This window comes from Oncorhynchus mykiss, chromosome 5, assembly GCF_057628025.1.
Source record: "Oncorhynchus mykiss isolate SJ-2025 chromosome 5, ASM5762802v1, whole genome shotgun sequence".
In the NCBI taxonomy this organism is placed as follows: domain Eukaryota; kingdom Metazoa; phylum Chordata; class Actinopteri; order Salmoniformes; family Salmonidae; genus Oncorhynchus; species Oncorhynchus mykiss.
This window is the reverse complement of record NC_143026.1, coordinates 74,448,406-74,467,500: the sequence shown is the minus strand read 5'-3', so window position 1 is coordinate 74,467,500 and position 19,095 is coordinate 74,448,406. Positions and strand designations below refer to the sequence as shown.

Here is a 19,095-nt window from a genome sequence, read left to right as displayed (position 1 = left end):
GTGTGTGTGTGTGTGTGTGTGTGTGTGTGTGTGTGTGTGTGTGTGTGTGTCTGTGAGCGTGAGCGAGCATGTATGAGAGGGTGCCTGTTTAGCGCCGGGTGCCTGTTTGATTGGCTTTGGGGTTAATTTTGGGGTTGCGCTCAAGAGGATGGATTCCTTTCTGAACTTCTAGTGGCACTATACATGGCTTTAGACCCAGACAGCATTAGAACTATATATACCCTGCTCACTGCTCACTGACTAAAATGTAAACTAGGGGAGGGATGGGAGGATGGGGGTGAATGGCCGGAGTTGTAGCGAAGAGGAATAGGCATTGTGATCTGCTCAAAACAGAGGATTTCCTCTCTGTCTCTCTGTCACACAGACCATGGTCAACCCTGACCGTGGAGACAGAAGGACAGGGGATAAGGATAGAGGGGAGGGGGTAAAGGGTTTGACCCTGTTCTCCCTGCTAGTCTATTAAAGCTACACTCCTTCTTTTCTGTCTCTCCTCCGCATGAAGATACTGTAGATCAGCTCAGCATTAGTGTGCATGCAACTGTGTTTCACAAAGGCCTTTTGTGAAAAGGCTGGAGAAACTGGAGGGAAAAATGTGTGAAAAGGAGGGAGAGTTCAGTAGGGTACCTGACACCTTTTTATTTGTATTTTATTTCACCTTTATTCAACCAGGTAGGCCAGTTGAGAACAAGTTCTCATTTACAACTACGACCTGGCCAAGATAAAGCAAAGCAGTGCGACACAAACAACAACACAGAGTTACACATAAACAAACGTACAGTCAATAACACAAAATAAAATAAAATGTGAAAAATCTATGTACAGCGAGGTGTACACCTTTCTGAGGAACTGAACATTCTATCTGGTCCTAATTGATGACGTTCATTAGCTGAGCCCTAGTTCCCCTATAGAACACTGTGTGTGTGTGTGTGTGACATTAAGCCATGTGTTGACCCTGAGGAACTATTGCACTTTGCAAGGTTAGAGATTAATGGTCAGGGGTCAGAGAGTGACCTCACACAAGATGAGTGTTAGCCTGAAGTATTGTAGGCCTACCAATGACTTGAACATCTTCTCTCCTCCCTTCTTTCTTTATTTAACTAGGCAAGTCAGTTAAGAACTAATTCTTACAATTGACACTGGGCCAATTGTGCACCATCCTATGGGATTCCCAATCACAGCCAGATGTGATACAGCCTTGATTTGAACCAGGGACTGTAGTGATGCCTCTTACACTGAGATGCAGTGCCTTAGACCACTGCTCCAGTCAGGAGCCCTTCTCATACTTTCGATTCCTCTGTTCTCGTCTCCCCTCTTTGCTCGCATTTTCAATTCTACCCCACAGCTGATCTGTGTATGAGTGTGTTTGAGAGAGCTTTGTCTACACAAGCTGCTGTCACACACACACACACACACACACACACACACACACACACACACACACACACACACACACACACACACACACACACACACACACACACACACACACACACACACACACACACACTGCTGTGTCAGCAGAGCAGTGTACAGAATGAATGGCCTCTTTTCTGCTGCAGTGAAAAGCTGCCAGCTAGCCAGGGCTAGGCAGGGTAGGGGGTGTGGCTCAAACGTGCTTACTCTGAAAGATTTTATTCACACCAATAAACAACCAGCTTTTTACACAAAGGCACCTGATTGGACAACCTCTGGGCCAGGAGACTTTACAGACATGCACCTGCAAAGGAGAGCCGCTGGGGTTCTTGTTCCAGCCCCCCCATAGAGATGGAAAGAGGCCTCATCATTCTATCTGTGCTATTATGGCATCTGTGACAGCATGGGCAGCGCCATTGAGGCAATCTCCATTTTGAAGTAGTCATTTTCTTCTTCACAGTTGGTTGATCCCTCCTGATGACCCGGTTGGAGTCACTAGGAGGGATCAGCCAATGAAGTTGGAAGTCCCATCCAGTTGACTACATTAAAATGGTGGAAGCCCTCAATGGCGCTGCCCACGCTAATACTGCCTTTTGGCCACTATAGGTCTCTATCATTCTATATGAGCTCCCCCTACCCTCTACCCCTAGCCCTTAAGTGTTTTTAGATCGGAAGGAAGAGAGTAGCTGTTACATAACTCAACCTTCCCCCTAGTCTTTTCTTTGTAAGTGGAAAAACAGCTGCTTTCCATAGGATGGGGAGGCTGTGCCCAGCACGACACTTTTGAGGCAGTTCTGCTGTGCACAAAGTTCAAACGATTTGATCTTCCACCTGCTCCTGTGCCTGACCCCATGGGGACTGGGGAGTCCAGCACATTTCTGCCATCATGTGAAATCTAGTTTAGGAGGGAAACCCGAGACCACATATGACTCCAGCAGCACACAAACTCCCAGAGCTATATAGAGTATAGACTATAGAGTATGGAGCCGTCTGTCAGGCCCGCTGGGCGTTTCTCTATTGTTGCTATAATGGTGTTATTACAAAGACCTGGTCTGGAGAGGAGGGCTGGATGCCCTTTGAAAGTTGATGACCCTCCTCTCCTCTACCCCTCCGTCTCTCTACCTCTACTCATTCCCCTCTCCTCCTTCCCTTCTCCACCCATCCCTACCTCAAGGCCCTGATATCAGAGCAGCAGAGTTCCAGCTGTCACTAAGGGCAGAGTGTACTGTAATAGCGGCTAGGGTGTCTCTATCTGGGCTAGAGATCAGGGCTGGTTTCCCAAAAGCATAGTAGCACTAAGATCATCTTAATTCCATTTAAACTAAATGGATGAAAGATTATCTTAGTGCTACCATGATTTTGGGAAACCAGCCCAGCCCAGACCTGCTACCCCTGTCATAGACTACAATAAGGACTACTGCCAACCACAAGTCAGTGTGTGTGTGTGTGTGTGTGTGTGTGTGTGTGTGTGTGTGTGTGTTCCTAAATCAAGACAATGGGTGTTAAATCATGGCTAGGCTGTGAATGTTCTCGGTATTGTTCTCCAGTGAAGCTGTGAGCCTGTCAGCCTCTCCTCTACATACCTCTGTATGTAAACAGGATAGAGAGATAGAGATAAGGACAAGAACTAAAAGCTGGATGAAACCACAGCCAAACAACAATCTTACACAGTGTAATATACAGCCACATATCAACAAGCTCTCTGTCTCACTGCAGAATCAGACGTTTGTCCATAAAAGTCAAATTTGGAAGGTTAAGTTTAGGCACTACTTACAAATGGTCAAGGTTTGGGGTAGGGTTAAAACATTACCTGGACGGATGTCAAATTTCGCAGTGGATCTTGAGCGACCTGTCTGCCCATACAGCCACCTCTGTAAATCAGTCTCCTGTCAACTAAATGACCAGCCAATGACACTGAGGGAGGGGAGGAGTAGCTGAGAGATACACAAGAAGTGAGGAACTCTCTCTCAATTAAATTCGAAGGGCTTTATTGGCATGGGAAAATCATGTTTACACTGCCAAAGCAAGTGAAATAGATAAACAATCTCTCTCTCCGTCCCGCTCTCCCTTTATCTCTCCCCCTCCATCGCTCGCTATACTAGAGGACTATTAGTGCTCATTAGCGATACGATACAAAGAGTCCAGACGCATCAAAAGAACCATTGTTCCCCTAAACAGTGAATATCTCCCCACCCCGAGAGAGAGCGAGATAGTTAGTATTGAGGACAGAGGGGCCGGTGTGACATTGAAGAGAAGAGATGAGGCCCTATCAGGGAAGGTAAGGCCAGACAGAAGGGAGAAGGAGAGACCAGAGGTAGAAACCAGAGGGAGAGCCCAGAGGTAGAAGCCAGAGGTAGAGGCCAGAGGTAGAGACCAGAGAGAGAGACCAGAGGGAGAGACCAGAGGTAGAGACCAGAAAGAGAGAGACCAGAGGTAGAGACCAGAGAGAGAGACCAGAGAGAAGGGAGAGGTAGAGACCAGAGGTAGAGACCAGAGGTAGACCAGAGAGAGAGACCAGAGAGAGAGACCAGAGAAGGGAGAGGTAGAGACCAGAGGTAGACCAGAGAGAGAGACCAGAGAGAGAGACCAGAGAGAGAGACCAGAGAGAGAGACCAGAGAGAGAGACCAGAGAGAGAGACCAGAGGTAGAGACCAGAGAGAGACACCAGAGAGAGAAACAGAAGGGGTGGTCAGATGTTTATGTGTCATCCCCACACACAGAATTCCACTTAACACACACTTGAAACCCAAACTTTAAACCCACACTTAGAACATACTGCTAAACACCCTGGAATTATATTCAAGAGTTCAACACCACTCTAAAACAGTTTGTGGAAGAAAGACCCCCACACACACACAGGAGAAGACAGTTACAGTGAGACCTCATCCCAACTCCTATCACTCAACCTGCTGCTGACAGCACGCACAAGGGGACTGCATATGGCAAACACACACACACACACGTCCAGTCCAGTCCAGTCCAGTCTGTCACACTAACATATATAATGACAACCCTGAGGTCTCAGAAACCTCAGGAGTGTATCATTATCATCTAGCCATACAACCCATAGTCTCATACACCAACTGTGTGTGATGTACTTATAATTTTTTTTTTTTTAACTAGGCAGGTCAGCCAAGAACAAATTCTTACTTACAATGACGGCCTACCTCGGCCAAACCCTAACACGATTGTGAGCCACCCTATGGGACTCCCAATCACAGCTGGTTGTGATACAGCCCAGAATCGAACCAGGGTTTGTAGTGACACCTCTAGCACTGAGATGAAGTGCCTTTGAACGCTGCACCACTCAGGAGCCCTAAAAGTGGTAGTTCCACTGGAGCCATTATACCCAGTAGTCAGAGACCAGCTGGCTGTTTAAGGGACACACATCAGCCTGGGCATGGTGCCACAGTAGCTTATCAACATGCACACAGTCTGGGTGCCCTATATGACGGTTGGTGTAGTCAACATGCAAGGATCTCAATCTACTGTAGTTATGCAACCCAGTACATTTCTGGAGCTAAAGCCTCAGGAGCTGCCTCACCTTTGTAGCTCAGTTGGTAGAGCATGGCGATTGTAACGCCAGGGTAGTGGGTTTGATTCCCGGGACCACCCATACATAAAATATATGCACGCATGACTGTATGTGGCTTCAGATAAAAGCATCTGCTAAATGGCATATATTACACAACACAGGGTCTGAATAGAGAAGCAAACCACACCCATAGGCCTAACCATATACCAACTATCCCATGATATCACAATACCAAACTATAAATGTCCTATAAATGATATGAACCATGTTCACATGCCTGACTGTATTAATGCACAGAACTGTAAATGAATGGAGCAAGGGGAGCATGTGTGCACAGTAAATGTCAGGCATAGTACTGCAGACCTCCTCTCTCACCCTACTACAGCTATGGCAGAGGAGAAATGAGTGGGAGTGTATATATAATTATCTCTAGATTATATATTAGATTACATATAATCTCGTCAATCCAATAATGGTTTGTCTCTTCTCTCCTGAAGTATACAGCCCTGTAGACATATCGGTAGTCTGTGTCCCTGTGAGTATAAACACAGCTCCTCTTCCCATATCAGCCTAATGATTCCCACTCCAACTGCTGTCTGTCTGTAGTGTGGGGGCCGGGATCATTGTGTATATACTCTAAAGTCTAGCCCCGTAAAGGGCTATAATACCGTCTGGAGCTGTAAGAATGGGGTTGTAATACTTCACTGTAAACACAACTGTGTTTGGTCTACAGGAGAATAAACAGCACCGGACACAACAATTAACCCTAAGTACGTGTTTGTTTTTTGTGTTTGTCTATGTCTCTCTGTGTGTGTGTGTGTGTGTGTGTGTGTTTGTCTATGTCTCTATGTGTGTGTGTGTGTGTGTGTGTGTGTGTGTGTGTGTTTGCCTATGTCTCTCTGTGTGTGTGTGTGTGTGTTTGTCTATGTGTGTGTGTGTGTGTGTGTGTGTGTGTGTGTGTTTGTCTATGTGTGTGTGTGTGTGTGTGTGTGTGTGTGTGTGTGTGTGTTTGTCTATGTGTGTGTGTGTGTGTGTGTGTGTGTGTGTGTGTGTGTGTGTGTGTGTGTGTGTGTGTGTGTGTGTGTGTGTGTGTGTGTGTGTGTGTGTGCGCAATAAGCTCTCACAGTCTCACTGCAGAATCAGATGTTTGCCCATAAACGTCAAATTTCAAAGGTTAAGTTTAAGCATAAATTCCAAATGGTTAAATTAAGGGTTTGTGATAGGGTTAAAAGTCCAGTGCAGTCCAAAAAAATTGGGATATTACCCTGTGTTTTATATACAGTATTTGCACACTGAGGTAAAATAATACTGTGAAATCGTGAAAATTAAGAAGTCATTCCCCCCCTCCATCCTTAACTTATCCTAAATAAGTCTATATAACATACTGTCGTTGTTAGAAGTTTTTATATCACAAACAAAACTGGAGTTATAACCAGTTTTAGGAGGGAGTGTCATTTTTTTGAATGTTTTCCACGTTGCCCCTCCTTCTCCCAAACATTTGAAGGTGCCGTGCCCAATTGATAATCACCCGATAATTGCCTCGAAACTGAACCTAAAATATACGGAAACTAATTTTACACATATAAACAGATGAAATATGATGGGAAAGAATTGGTTGAGTTGATGGCGAGTAGCAGCGAACAATGCCTAATTATGTAATCACCAATTGTGAATGAAGAACGGGGCAGGCCATTCTACTGTATTTATTAATTAATTATTAACTAATTATAATCTCTAAATGATATGTCCCCTATATTAGTCCACCAAATCCAAGTAGTCTTATCAGTCCACTCTGGCCTACTTGGAGTACACAGTGAGAGTGCACAATTTACAATGGCATGAAGACCAGACAAATGGATGCACATGCTGTGTTAGCATTGCTGCAAAATCTGAGTGAAAACGACTCAGATGGTGGGGACGTTGCACACTGATCAGGTGCCCGTGCCACCACCTAATAAAACGGTGAGACAGCAGAGAGGAAGGAATGACACTGTTTGGATAGAACAAGCCGGTGACAATGCCAATTATCAGACCAAAATGTCATCACTGACTGTGCGTCTTGGTGGTTGGGGTATTTATTTTTATTTGGTTGTTATAAAGCTGTTACCGCATTCCAACACGACTTTCTTTTTCATAGTTGTAACAAAGGCATCCACCAATAACATTTATTAAAACACTTGAAGTTGTGTTTTTCCTTTTTACATGTAGCCTACAGAAACATAAACTAAAAAAAATGCAGTGTTATTTGAAATTAATTTTAAAAAATAGTCATATTCTAATGTTACCTAAGACCTTCATAAACACAACTAAATCATTATTTTTGCCAATATAAAATGTATTAATTACACTGGTAGAATGTTGCTGTCACGCACTGACCTTAGAGATCCTTTTAATGTCTATATTTCGGTTTGGTCAGGGCGTGAGTTGGGGTGGGAATTCTATGTTTTGTTCTATGTTTTCTATTTCTGTGTGTTTGGCCGGGTGTGGTTCTCAATCAGAGGCAGCTGTCTGTCGTTGTCTCTGATTGAGAACCATACTTAGGTAGACTTTTCCCACAGGGTTTTTATGGGTAGTTAATTTCTGTTTAGTGTTTTTCACCTTGCAGGACTGTTTCGTGTTTTCCCTTTGTTGTTTTTGTTTATTCAGTGTTCAGTTCAATAAAGAAATATGAACACTTACCACGCTGTGCTTTGGTCCGACTACTCTTCCTCATCCGACGACAAAAGCTGTTACAGAACTACCCACCACCAAAGGACCAAGCAGCGGGGTGTAATGGACTCCTGGACATGGGAGGAGATTCTGGACGGTAAGGGACCCTGGGCACAGGCTGGGGAGTATCTCCGTCCACAGGAGGAACTGGAGGCAGCTAAGGCTGAGCGGCTTTGGTCCGACTACTCTTCCTCATCCGACGACAAAAGCCGTTACAGAACTACCCACCACCAAAGGACCAAGCAGCGGGGTGTAATGGACTCCTGGACATGGGAGGAGATTCTGGACGGTAAGGGACCCTGGGCACAGGCTGGGGAGTATCTCCGTCCACAGGAGGAACTGGAGGCAGCTAAGGCTGAGCGGCTTTGGTCCGACTACTCTTTCTCATCCGACGGCGAAAGCCGTTACATTTGCAGTCAGAATGAGCTCAGCGGTTCTAGTGTTAAAACCCCCAAATAAAAAATTGTCAAACACTGGGATTCAACACGCGACCCTAAGCTCATGGCTTACCCCCATCCGGTATCCCCGTCTACAATGCCCTAGCAAAACCCAAGCCTACTTGAAGTCATCTTCGGATATCCTGCTTACCTGGACGGATGTCTAATTTCGTAGTGGATCTTGCGCGATCTGGCTGGTGTGTGTGTGTTTACAGTTGCCATGTGAGCCACCTATGATTAGTCATCCATCCAACAGGCGCCTGGCAAACACTAGCCCTAACAGCCTGCCTGTAGACCACTCATGCTAGGCCCAGCTACATCTATAACTCATTACTTCCACAGACCCAACACATTCCTCCCTCTACAGGGTCCCACTCGCACCATCACTCCACTGATTGGAGGGAGAGGGAGGAGGGGAGGAGGGAGATGGCAGAGTGGAAATGGGGTTACAGGGAGGTAGAGAGAGGGAGAGGGAAGAGCCGGAGGTAGAGGGATGTGAAGAGGAGGGGGGAAGGGCTGGAAAGTGGATGGTATTATGTTTCACAGCAAAGTGAGCCACACCTACATCCGACTGACACTACCTTTCCGTTTCCCACCCTTTCCTGAGTGCCCCCTACACACACACACACACACACACACACACACCAGATGTCACTTCAAGAGAGCTCGGTACTGCTGGCTGATGAGGAATGTAAGAAATTCTGGAAAATATTTATAGAGCCGGTTGGTCAGTCAGAGTAAAGAGCCTGGGGAAGTAGATGTACAGGTAACTGCCAAATTAAAGGAAACACCAACATAAAGTGTATTAATAGGGTGTTGGGCCACCACAAACCAGAACAGCTTCAATGCACCTTGGCATAGGTTCCTCAAGTGTCTGGAACTCTATTGGAGGGATGCGACAACATTCTTCTACAATAAATTCCATAATTTGCTATTTTGCTGATGGTGGTGGAAAATGCTGTCTCAGGGGCCGCTCCAGAATCTCCCATAAGTGTTCAATTGGGTTGAGATCTGGTGACTGAGACAGCCATGGATTATGGTTTACATCATTTTCATGCTTATCAAACCATTCAGTGACCACTCGTGCCCTGTGGATGGGGGCATTGCCATCCTATGGGGGCATAGCCATGGTAGCCAAAATGATGGCCTGCCTAACATTTTTATACATGACCCTTAGCATGATGAGATGTTAATTGCTTAATTAACTCAGGAACCAGACCTGTGTGAAAGCACCTGCTTTCAATATACCTTGAATCCCTCACTTTCTCAAGTGTTTCCATTATTTTGACAGTTACCTGTACCTTTTACCAGAGGAGGAGAAGTACTGGGTTAACGAGATGTATGTGACTGAATGGGTTAAAGCTAGAATGTGAAACTGATGTAATATAATGTAACGCTATAGGTCTTAATGGGAGGTAGAGATGAGGGTTAATGCTAACATCAGCTATAGGAGTATAATACTAGCATAGGGTGATTTCCCCGGGCTGTAAGGCTACTCTCCCATCTCCCACAGAGACTGACTTCAGGTCAGACTGCACATAAAAACACACATTACCTCAATTCTTATGGTCAGCTAATGGTAACACGGTAACAGGGCTGAGATTTCACTCAGCTGTATTTCGAAATTAACAGGAGATGTGTCTCTGCTCAAATTAATAAGATTGGCCGCTATAGAGACTAGAGGTCGACAGATTAATCGGAATGGACGATACCTTTATTATAATCGTTATACCTTTACTATACCTTTATTTAATATTTATTTAACAAGGTAAATCCGTTAAGAACACATTCTTAATTTCAATGACGGCCTAGGAACGATGGGTTCACTGCCTTGTTCAGGGGCAGAACGACAGATTTTCACCTTGTCAGCTCGGGGGATCCAATATTGCAACCTTACAGTTAACTAGTCCAACGCTCTAACCACCTGCATCTCGTTGCACTCCACGAGGAGCCTGCCTGTTACGCGAATGCAGTAGAAGCCAAGGTAAGTTGCTGGCTAGAATTAAACTTATCTTATAAAAAACAATCAATGAATCATAATCACTAGTTATAACTACACATGGTTGATGATATTACTAGTTTATCTAGCGTGTCCTGTGTTGCATATAATCGATGCAACGCTGGGGAATTACTTAACAAAAGCGCATTTGCGAAAACAATCGTTGGATGACTGTACCTAACCATAAACACCAATGCCTTTCTTAAAATCAATACACAGAAGTATATATTTTTAAACCTGCATGTTTAGCTAAAAGAAATCCAGGGATGCCACCCGTTAGATAAAATACGGAACGGTTCCGTATTTCACTGAAATAATAAACGTTTTGTTTTTGAAATGATAGTTTCCGGATTCTACCATATTAATGACCATAGGCTCGTATTTCTGTGTGTTATTATGTTATAATTAAGTCTATGATTTGATGGAGAAATCTGACTGAGCGGTGGTAGGCAGCAGCAGGCTCGTAAGCATTCATTCAAACAGCACTTTTGTGCATTTTGCCAGCAGCTCTTCGCAAGCACAGTGCTGTTTATGACTTCAAGCCTATCAGCCTAATGGCTGGTGTAACCGATGTGAAATGGCTAGCTAGTTAGCGGGGTGCGCGTTAATAGCGTTTCAAACGTCACTCTCTCTGAGACTTGGAGTGGTTGTTCCCCTTGCTCTGCATGGGTAACGCTGCTTCGAGGGTGGCTGTTGTCGATGTGTTCCTGGTTCGAGCCCAGGTAGGGGCGAGGAGAGGCACGGAGGCTATACTGTTACACTGGCAATACTATAGTGCCTATAAGAACATCCAATAGTCAAAGATATTTGAAATACAAAATGGTATAGAGAGAAATAGTCCTATAAATACTACATTAACTACAACCTAAAACCTCTTACCTTGGAATATTGAAGTCTCTTGTTAAAAAGGAACCACCAACTTTCATATGTTCTCATGTTCTGAGCAAGGAACTCAAACGTTAGCTTTCTTACATGGCACATATTGCACTTCTACTTCTCTTTGTTTCTGCATTATTTAAACCAAATTGAACATGTTTCATTATTTATTTGAGGCTAAATGTATTTTTATTGATGTATTATATTAAGTTAAAATAAGTGTTCATTCAGTATTGTTGCAATTGTCATTATTACAAATAAATAAATAAAAATCTCTCTAATAGAGACCTTTACTTAGCATTGACTTTCACTCTTTGTTGCTTTCTGAGCAGCCAACTGGATAACAAGTCAGAGTGGAGAGGAGAGAGGGAGAGGAGAGAGGGAGAGGAGAGAGGGGGAGGACTTGAATTTATATTCTGAGAAAGACACCAACCTTGAATAGCTTCCCAGCTCTAGTCCGAACATGAACACACAGACACACACAGACACACACAGCACTCCAGTCCCATTGTGCAGCTGTAGAGCAGGGCTGGGGTCTGTTTTTAGAAGTGTTGTTTCCTAAAGAGCACAGCGTCTCTCCACATAGAACATCTCTTCTAAAAAACATCCGCAATCTCCACTCTCCCACAGCCCCGGGACGCTGTGTGTGTGTGTGTGTGTGTGTGTGTGTGTGTGTGTGTGTGTGTGTGTGTGTGTGTGTGTGTGTGTGTGTGTGTGTGTGTGTGTTATGCTAATCAGCAGATACTGTTTGTGTCCAACTGCCAGTATGGGATTATCTCTCCACAGTAAATCTGTCTGTCTCAATTGTTCTCTGGGCTGCTGTTCTCTCTGGCAGTATGGGATTATCTCTCCATAGTAAATATGTCTGTCTCAATCCCTCTCTGGGGTGCTGTTCTCTCTGGCAGTATGGGTTCATCTCTCCATAGTAAATCTGTCTGTCTTAATTCCTCTCTGGGCTGCTGTTCTCTCTGGCAGTATGGGATTATCTCTCCATAGTAAATCTGTCTGTCTCAATCCCTCTCTGGGCTGCTGTTCTCACTGGCAGTATGGGATTATCTCTCCATAGTAAATCTGTCTGTCTCAATTGTTCTCTGGGCTGCTGTTCTCACTGGCAGTATGGGATTATCTCTCCACAGTAAATATGTCTGTCTCAATCCCTCTCTGGGCTGCTGTTCTCACTGGCAGTATGGGATTATCTCTCCATAGTAAATCTGTCTTTCTCAATCCCTCTCTGGGCTGCTGTTCTCACTGGCAGTATGGGATTATCTCTCCATAGTAAATCTGTCTGTCTCAATTGTTCTCTGGGCTGCTGTTCTCACTGGCAGTATGGGATTATCTCTCCACAGTAAATATGTCTGTCTCAATCCCTCTCTGGGCTGCTGTTCTCTCTGGCAGTATTGAAGATGATGTATTATCTTAGATCTACCCAAGAGTAACAGGAGGGTCTATAGACTGTCTGCATAGATGGTGTTCACCAGCAGACAACACACACACACACACACACACACACACACACAAACAGACACACGGGTGAGGGCAAAGTCCATTCATAATCACACATTCTTCAAGTGCTCTGCAAACGCACATTCCTCCTTACCCCTTTCATTCCCCCTGATAGCCCCCCTCTATCTCCTCTCCTTAGTCACTAGATCCATCCCCCTCTACATCCCTCCCTCCCTTACCCACACTAAACCAGGCCATCGAATCAATAAAAGACAGCTTGTCTGTATTTAGAATCACAAAGAGGGTATGTGTATGAGTGTGTGTGTGTTGACAACAAGCACAATGCGCCCAAGCCTGTGTTTGTAAAGCGGAGGAAGTTGGTTTGTGGAGGAAATCTACTCCACATGGATTCAAAGACTGTCACAGAGTTTATATGAATCAGTGTTTCTGTTTCGGAGTTTATATGCTAGAGATGAAACACTGTACTGTATGTTCGTCTGAGATGTTTTAATAAGCTCACTAATAGAAATATAAACTCGCTGGAAAACGACGTCTGACATTTGTAGCTATTTCTAGACAGGGTGATGCTTGTGAAGAAACTGGGACATTATCTCTACTATATATGATCAAGCTTGTCTTGTGAGGGCAAAAACTATAGAGCTGTTACTGTTATTTTGCCTTCCCTAATCTCTCTGTCGCTCTTTCTGTCTCTCTCTCTCCCTCTCTCTCTCAGAGCACAGCGCTGGGCTTACAGTGAAGAGGCATTTCCCCCTGCCTCACAACACAAATGTTTAAGCAATTACTCCACGCATTCCCCGTAGAGAGAGAGAGATGGGTTGGCATTGTTCAAACGAGCCATCATCACCTCAGACAAACAAACACAAACACACACCATTGCCTTGCCTGCGTCAATGCTGCATGTCCTATAATGAATGTCTGACATTTATAGCTGTTTCTAGACAGAGTGGTGCTTGTGAGTAAACTGGGAACTTTATCTCTCCTATATCAGATTGTCTTGTGAGGGCAAAAACAATAGAACTGCTATTGTTCTCTTTTACCTATTGCCTTCCCTAATCTCTTTCTCTCTCTGTTGCTCATTTATCTCTCTTTCTCTCTCTGTTGCTCATTTATCTCTCTCTCTCTCTCCCTCTCTCTCACTTTCTCTCTCTCTCTCTCTCTCTCTCTCTCTCTTTGCACACCACTGGGATTACAGTGAAGAGGCATTCCCCCTGCCTCACAACACAAATGTGTAAGCAACTACTACACGTAGAGAGAGAGACAGACAGAGAGAGAGAGAGAGAGAGAGAGAGAGAGAGAGAGAGAGAGAGAGAGAGACAGAGAGAGAGAGAGAGAGAGAGAGAGAGAGAGAGAGAGAGTGAGAGAGAGACAGAGACAGAGACAGAGACAGAGACAGAGATGATCTGGGGGGCATCTGAAGGAGATTTGCTGTAGGGTTGTGGGAGAGAACGTGTAAAGAAAGAGAGAAAAGGGGGGAATGAGAGATAAAGAAAGAAGGAGATGACTGGCATTGTTCAGACAAGCCATCATCACCTCAGTCAAACAAACACAAACACACACCATTGCCTTGCCTGACCTACATAATGCTGCATGTCCTATAATGAATGTCGTAATGGAATAGCACTCCAGAGCATAATCACATTCTATGTTCCATTTATATTCCAATTCCACAGCATTCCATTTGTATTCCAATTCCAATTGCACACCATTCCAAAGCTCTAGTCCTGTTTCATACCATTCCTATTCTCTAGATGGAAAGGCAGCTCAAGAGGGTAATAGCGGCAATAGGGGTAACGGAGGATGGTGGTAGGGGAAAAGGCTGTGGAGAGGGGCTGGCAGACTTTTAAGGGGCAGTAAAATGGTAAAGTTGCAGCACTTCAAAACACCTCCAACATCTCTCACCCCTGGACACACAGACATAAACATAAACACACACACAGCAGGGACCTTTCCCACTGTTAATTGGGATAATATAATATCCAATTATAGAAACATTTATGAACAATTTGACTTAATCGCAACTAAATGCATCGAGTAGGTTTATTCTCATAGAGTATTTTTCAGTCAGACAGTGGTCTTTAGGAAACCATAATAACCTGTTTGACCACTTCACATCACGTCAACCACAGTGTGTTCTCTCACTCTCTCAAGGGCACTTAAAACAGAGTCCCGTGGTCCTGGTTCTCACCGTCTGACAACTATTTTACGGTCTGATCACGTTAACGATAAGCGTGTTAGGTGGACATGTTGCCGGTTGTTAACATATTAAATTATTTTTAATATAGTAGGCCTAACCTGTCCCTCTGTGGAAATGTTGGCGTTGTCTCCTCTCTGACTCCCTCTCTCTCTGCTCAGGGCAGCGTATCCTCTCTTCCTCTTCCTCTCTCTCTCTCTATCTCTCTCTCTCTCTCTCTCTCTCTCTGTTGTAACACACTCTGGCAGAGTGGTTCTGTTTGTATTTCTTACTAATAACACACTACCGCACCATATACATTCTGGCCACACCCTTTAAAGTGTTAAATATGTTATGTAGCCTAATTGTCCAGTGTATTATAGGCCACACTTTTTCCTGATGCCATTACAGTGTGACAGTATTGGAACGTTATTGTCATGTTATAGGGTATTCAGTGCTGTCAAGTCATTTAATTTGTTTACAATATTTGCCGAAGATGTTTTTGAAACTCACCTAGTAGCAGGCAGAAGAGGTCCAGTCCTGTCAACAGCTTCCTCTTGGTGATATCGGTGCCGTTGTTGTTCAATGAGGTCCCTCCGTTTCTGGTCTGTTGTGCCATGGCTTACTTGTACAAAATAGCCAACTGTTGCATGGAAGAACTCCGTCTCCAGTTAAAATTCCACCAGCTCTCCAAACAATCTAAATCACGTTATTTAGTCCGTCAAGGATTCCAGCCGAGAAGAAGCAGATGTCACTCAGAAGCCAACTATGGGAAACGAACTTCCCAACTAAGTAGAGGACCTGCAAACTTTGTATCAGCGCTGCAACGATGCGATGCCTCGTCTGTCCAAATATTTTACTTTAAAAAAGCATACTTTTCACCATAAATCGCCTCTTCAGATACTGGATTAAAACCTTTCGTCTGTCCTGTTCACGATTTGGGATGGTAAACTTCTGTAAAGGCGCTATGATGAATGAATCCTGCTTCTGTCTCCTCTCTCTCTGTCAGCTTCAAAGCCTGGCAGAGAATAGCGCTCTGAGCGCAGAGAGAGAGATATGGTAGTTTTATCAACCCTTCCTCTTCTCCTCCTCCTCCTCACCCTCCTCCTCAGCAGTTTGGCTCAGCCTTCTTCTCTTCTCTCTGCTACGGCTCAGTAATTAGCTCCATACCTCATGCTAGTAAACGTTCTCTGGACCTGGATAAGAGCAGTCTGACACTGCTCCCAGCGGCGGGTACTGGGGAGGCCAACACAGAACACAGAGCGCACAGGGCGCACCATGAAGCGGCGTCGGTGGGCAGCGAGCCCCTTGTCACTACTACCAACCTGGTCTCAGAGCATTTCGTATTATTCTGTACGTAAATCCGTGAAACTGAATTCATCATGATGTTATGTTTCGTATGGTATGTATTAATATGTGGATTTCAATGATCAATTTCGTATGATATGTTACCAATATCAATTCGTATGATATGTTACAAATTGCAATTCGTACAATATGTTACGAATTGTACATACATATGATATGTTACAAATTCCCATTTGTTTTGGATAAAGTTAGCCATGTGGCTAACGTTAGCTAGGCTATGATTCAGGGTTAAGGATTAAGGTTAGGGTTAAGGTTGGAAGTTAGGCTAAAGGGTTAGGGGAAGGGTTAGCTAACATGCTAAATGAAAAGTAGCAAAACATGTGTAAGTAGTTGCAAAGTTGCTAATTAGCTCAAATGCTAAAGTTGTCCATGATGAGATTTGACACGCAGCGTTATAGTATGTAACCATACCAAACATATCATACTAATTTCAGATCCCGGATTTAATTTACTATGTTACGTGTATGAGTGTATGAGACCAGGCTGCAACTATAGTAGGCCTTCATTACTGCATTACTGATGGAGGAAAAAATCTGCCAAATATCTGAGTCATGCATGTACAGTTGGCATGAAACAGAAGAAATCGCAAAGAAATGTAATGAAATTAAGAGGTATCTGAATGTGTCCAAAGGAAGCTTGTTTTAATGCCACTTTGCCAAACGTTTTGGTACAGTATGCCTTAATGAACACGACCTTGTACTCACACGTAACTGGTCACTGAAAGTATGGGCATTCAATTTACAGAGTTTACCAAACAGGACTTGAACCAGCAACCTTTTGTCTGTCAGTCCAACACCTCCCCCAAATACCATTGCCAAAATATCTGAAACTCTTGATGAGATTAATAGTGGCTAACCTAGTCAAAAGTTCCTGATATCCACTCTAGCACAGGTGGGATTGAAAATATTAATAAATATTCCAGATTTAGATTAGATCCTTGGGGCTTTTGCCCATTTATTAGCAGCAAAGATTTTTTTTAAATACTTCAAGAATTCCATACAGGCACATACAGGCCGTAGACACATTTCATAGTTCCAAAGTGTGGATGGTGAGCACGGTAACTGTATAGCAGAGAGACAGTAAGTGGACACAGCATTGTATCGCAAATCCAATCAATTTTTATTTGTCACATACTTTGTAAACACCTGGTGTAGACTAACAGTGAAATGCTTACTTACCAGCCCTTCCCAACAATGCAGAGAGAGAAAATAGAAGTCATAAATACACAAGAGTAACGATAACTTGGCTATAACAGTACCGAGTCGATGTGCAGGGGTACAAGGTAATTGAGGTAGATATGTACAGTACCAGTCAAAAGTTTGGACACACCTACTCATGCAAGGGTTTATCTTTATTTTTACTATGTTCTACATTGTAGAATAATAGTGAAGAAATCAAAACCATCAAATAACACATATGGAATCATGTAGTAACCATAAAAGCATTAAACAACAAAATATATTTTAAATTATTCTGGGCCTCGGCGTAGAGGAGGGCCCCGGCCATGGATCTGGGTTGTACGCCGCACCCGGACTGGGCACCGGCGCAGAGGAAGGCTCCTGCCATGGAGCGGGACCGGACGCCGTGCCTGGACTGGGCACCGGCGCAGGGGAAGGCTCCTGCCCTGGAGCTGGACTGAACGCCTTGCTCGGACTGGGCATCGGCGCAGAGGAAGGCTCCTGCCCTGGAGCTGGAGGTTCTGGACTGTGGACCATCGCAGGAGGTTCCGGACTCTGGACCGTCTTAGGAGGTTCCGTACAGTGGACCGTCTCAGGAGGTTCCGGACAGGGGAGCATCTCAGGAGGTTCTGGACCGGGGACCGTCGTCTGAAGCTCTGGACTGGGGAGGCGCACTGTAGGCCTGATGCGTGGGGCCGGCACAGGTGGCACCGGACTAGTGACACGCACTTCAGGGCAAGTGCGGGGAGCAGGCACAGGACGTACCTGACTGAGAAGGCACACTTGAGGGAGAATGCGAGGAGCAGGCACAGGACGTACCGGACTGGGGACACGCACTTCAGGAAGAGTGCGAGAAGGAGGCACAAGATGTACTGGGCTGTGGAGGTGCACTGGAGACCTGGTGCGTAGAGCTGGCACAGATGGTGCCGGAACGATGACACACTCGCATGGTGAGTTCGGGGAGCTAGCACAGGAAGTACCGGGCTGTGGAGGTGCACTGGAGACCTGGTGCATAGAACCGGCACAAATTGTACCGGAACGGGGACACACACTTCAGGGCGAGTGCGTGGAGGAGACAGGACGTACTGGACTGGGGAGGCGCACTGGAGGCCAGATGTGTGAAACCGGTGCAGATGACACCGCCCGCTCTGCAGCACTCCCATCGCCACCACCTCTCTCCGGAATCTTTCTCAGAGTTCCTCCTACGACTCCCTGACGGTCTCAGGCTCATTCGACCACCCCGTGTGCCACCCCCCCCCCCAAAAAAATAATTTGGGCTGTCTTTTAGGCTTACTCTGTGGCCGCAAACCCCGGCCTTCGTCGCTGTCCTCCCTTCGCTCCTGCCGTCTGTTTCCACGGCAGGCTTTCGTGTCTTGTCAAGACTTCCTCCCAAGTCCAGGATATTCTTTCCTCGATCTCTTCCAAAGACCAGGATGCCATCTCCTCCTGGGCACGCTGCTTGGTCCTGATGTGGTGGGATCTTCTGTTATGATTGTGTGTAGAGACGGACCAAGGCACAGCGTGCTCTGAATTCCACATCTTTATTTTTGTGAAACTTACAAAACAAAAAGAAAACAAACAACATAAGAGGTGCAACATGCACTAACTCAAAACAAGATCTCACAAAACACAGTGGGGAAATGGCTGCCTAAATATGATCCCCAATCAGAGACAACAATAAATAGCTGCCTCTGATTGGGAACTATACCAGGCCAACATAGATATGAACACTCTAGATCACCCACCGTAGTCACACCCCGACCTAACCAAAATAGAGAATAAAAGGCTCTCTCTGGTCAGGGAGTGACATGAACTTGATGGTTTTTGCGACTGCACTTGAAGAAACATTCAAAGTTCTTGACATTTTCCGGATTGACCTTGCTTCATGTCATAAAGTAATGATGGACTGTCATTTCTCTTTGCTTATTTGAGCTGTTCTTGTCATA

At 44.9% G+C, this 19,095-nt stretch overlaps 1 protein-coding gene across 2 annotated transcripts in view; it reads right to left on the bottom strand.

Moving 5' to 3' along the window:
* The window catches only part of LOC110524516 (phospholipid phosphatase 3), a 42,774-nt gene extending 24,052 nt beyond the window's left edge, over nt 1-18,722 (bottom strand). For both annotated transcript variants that reach the window (XM_036978327.2, XM_036978326.2), the window contains exon 1: nt 15,117-18,722. In XM_036978327.2, coding sequence (XP_036834222.1) covers nt 15,117-15,222 — 106 coding nt within the window. In that variant the 5' untranslated portion in view covers nt 15,223-18,722. The remainder of the gene's footprint in view (nt 1-15,116) is intronic.
* Between the last annotated feature and the right edge of the window lie 373 nt (nt 18,723-19,095).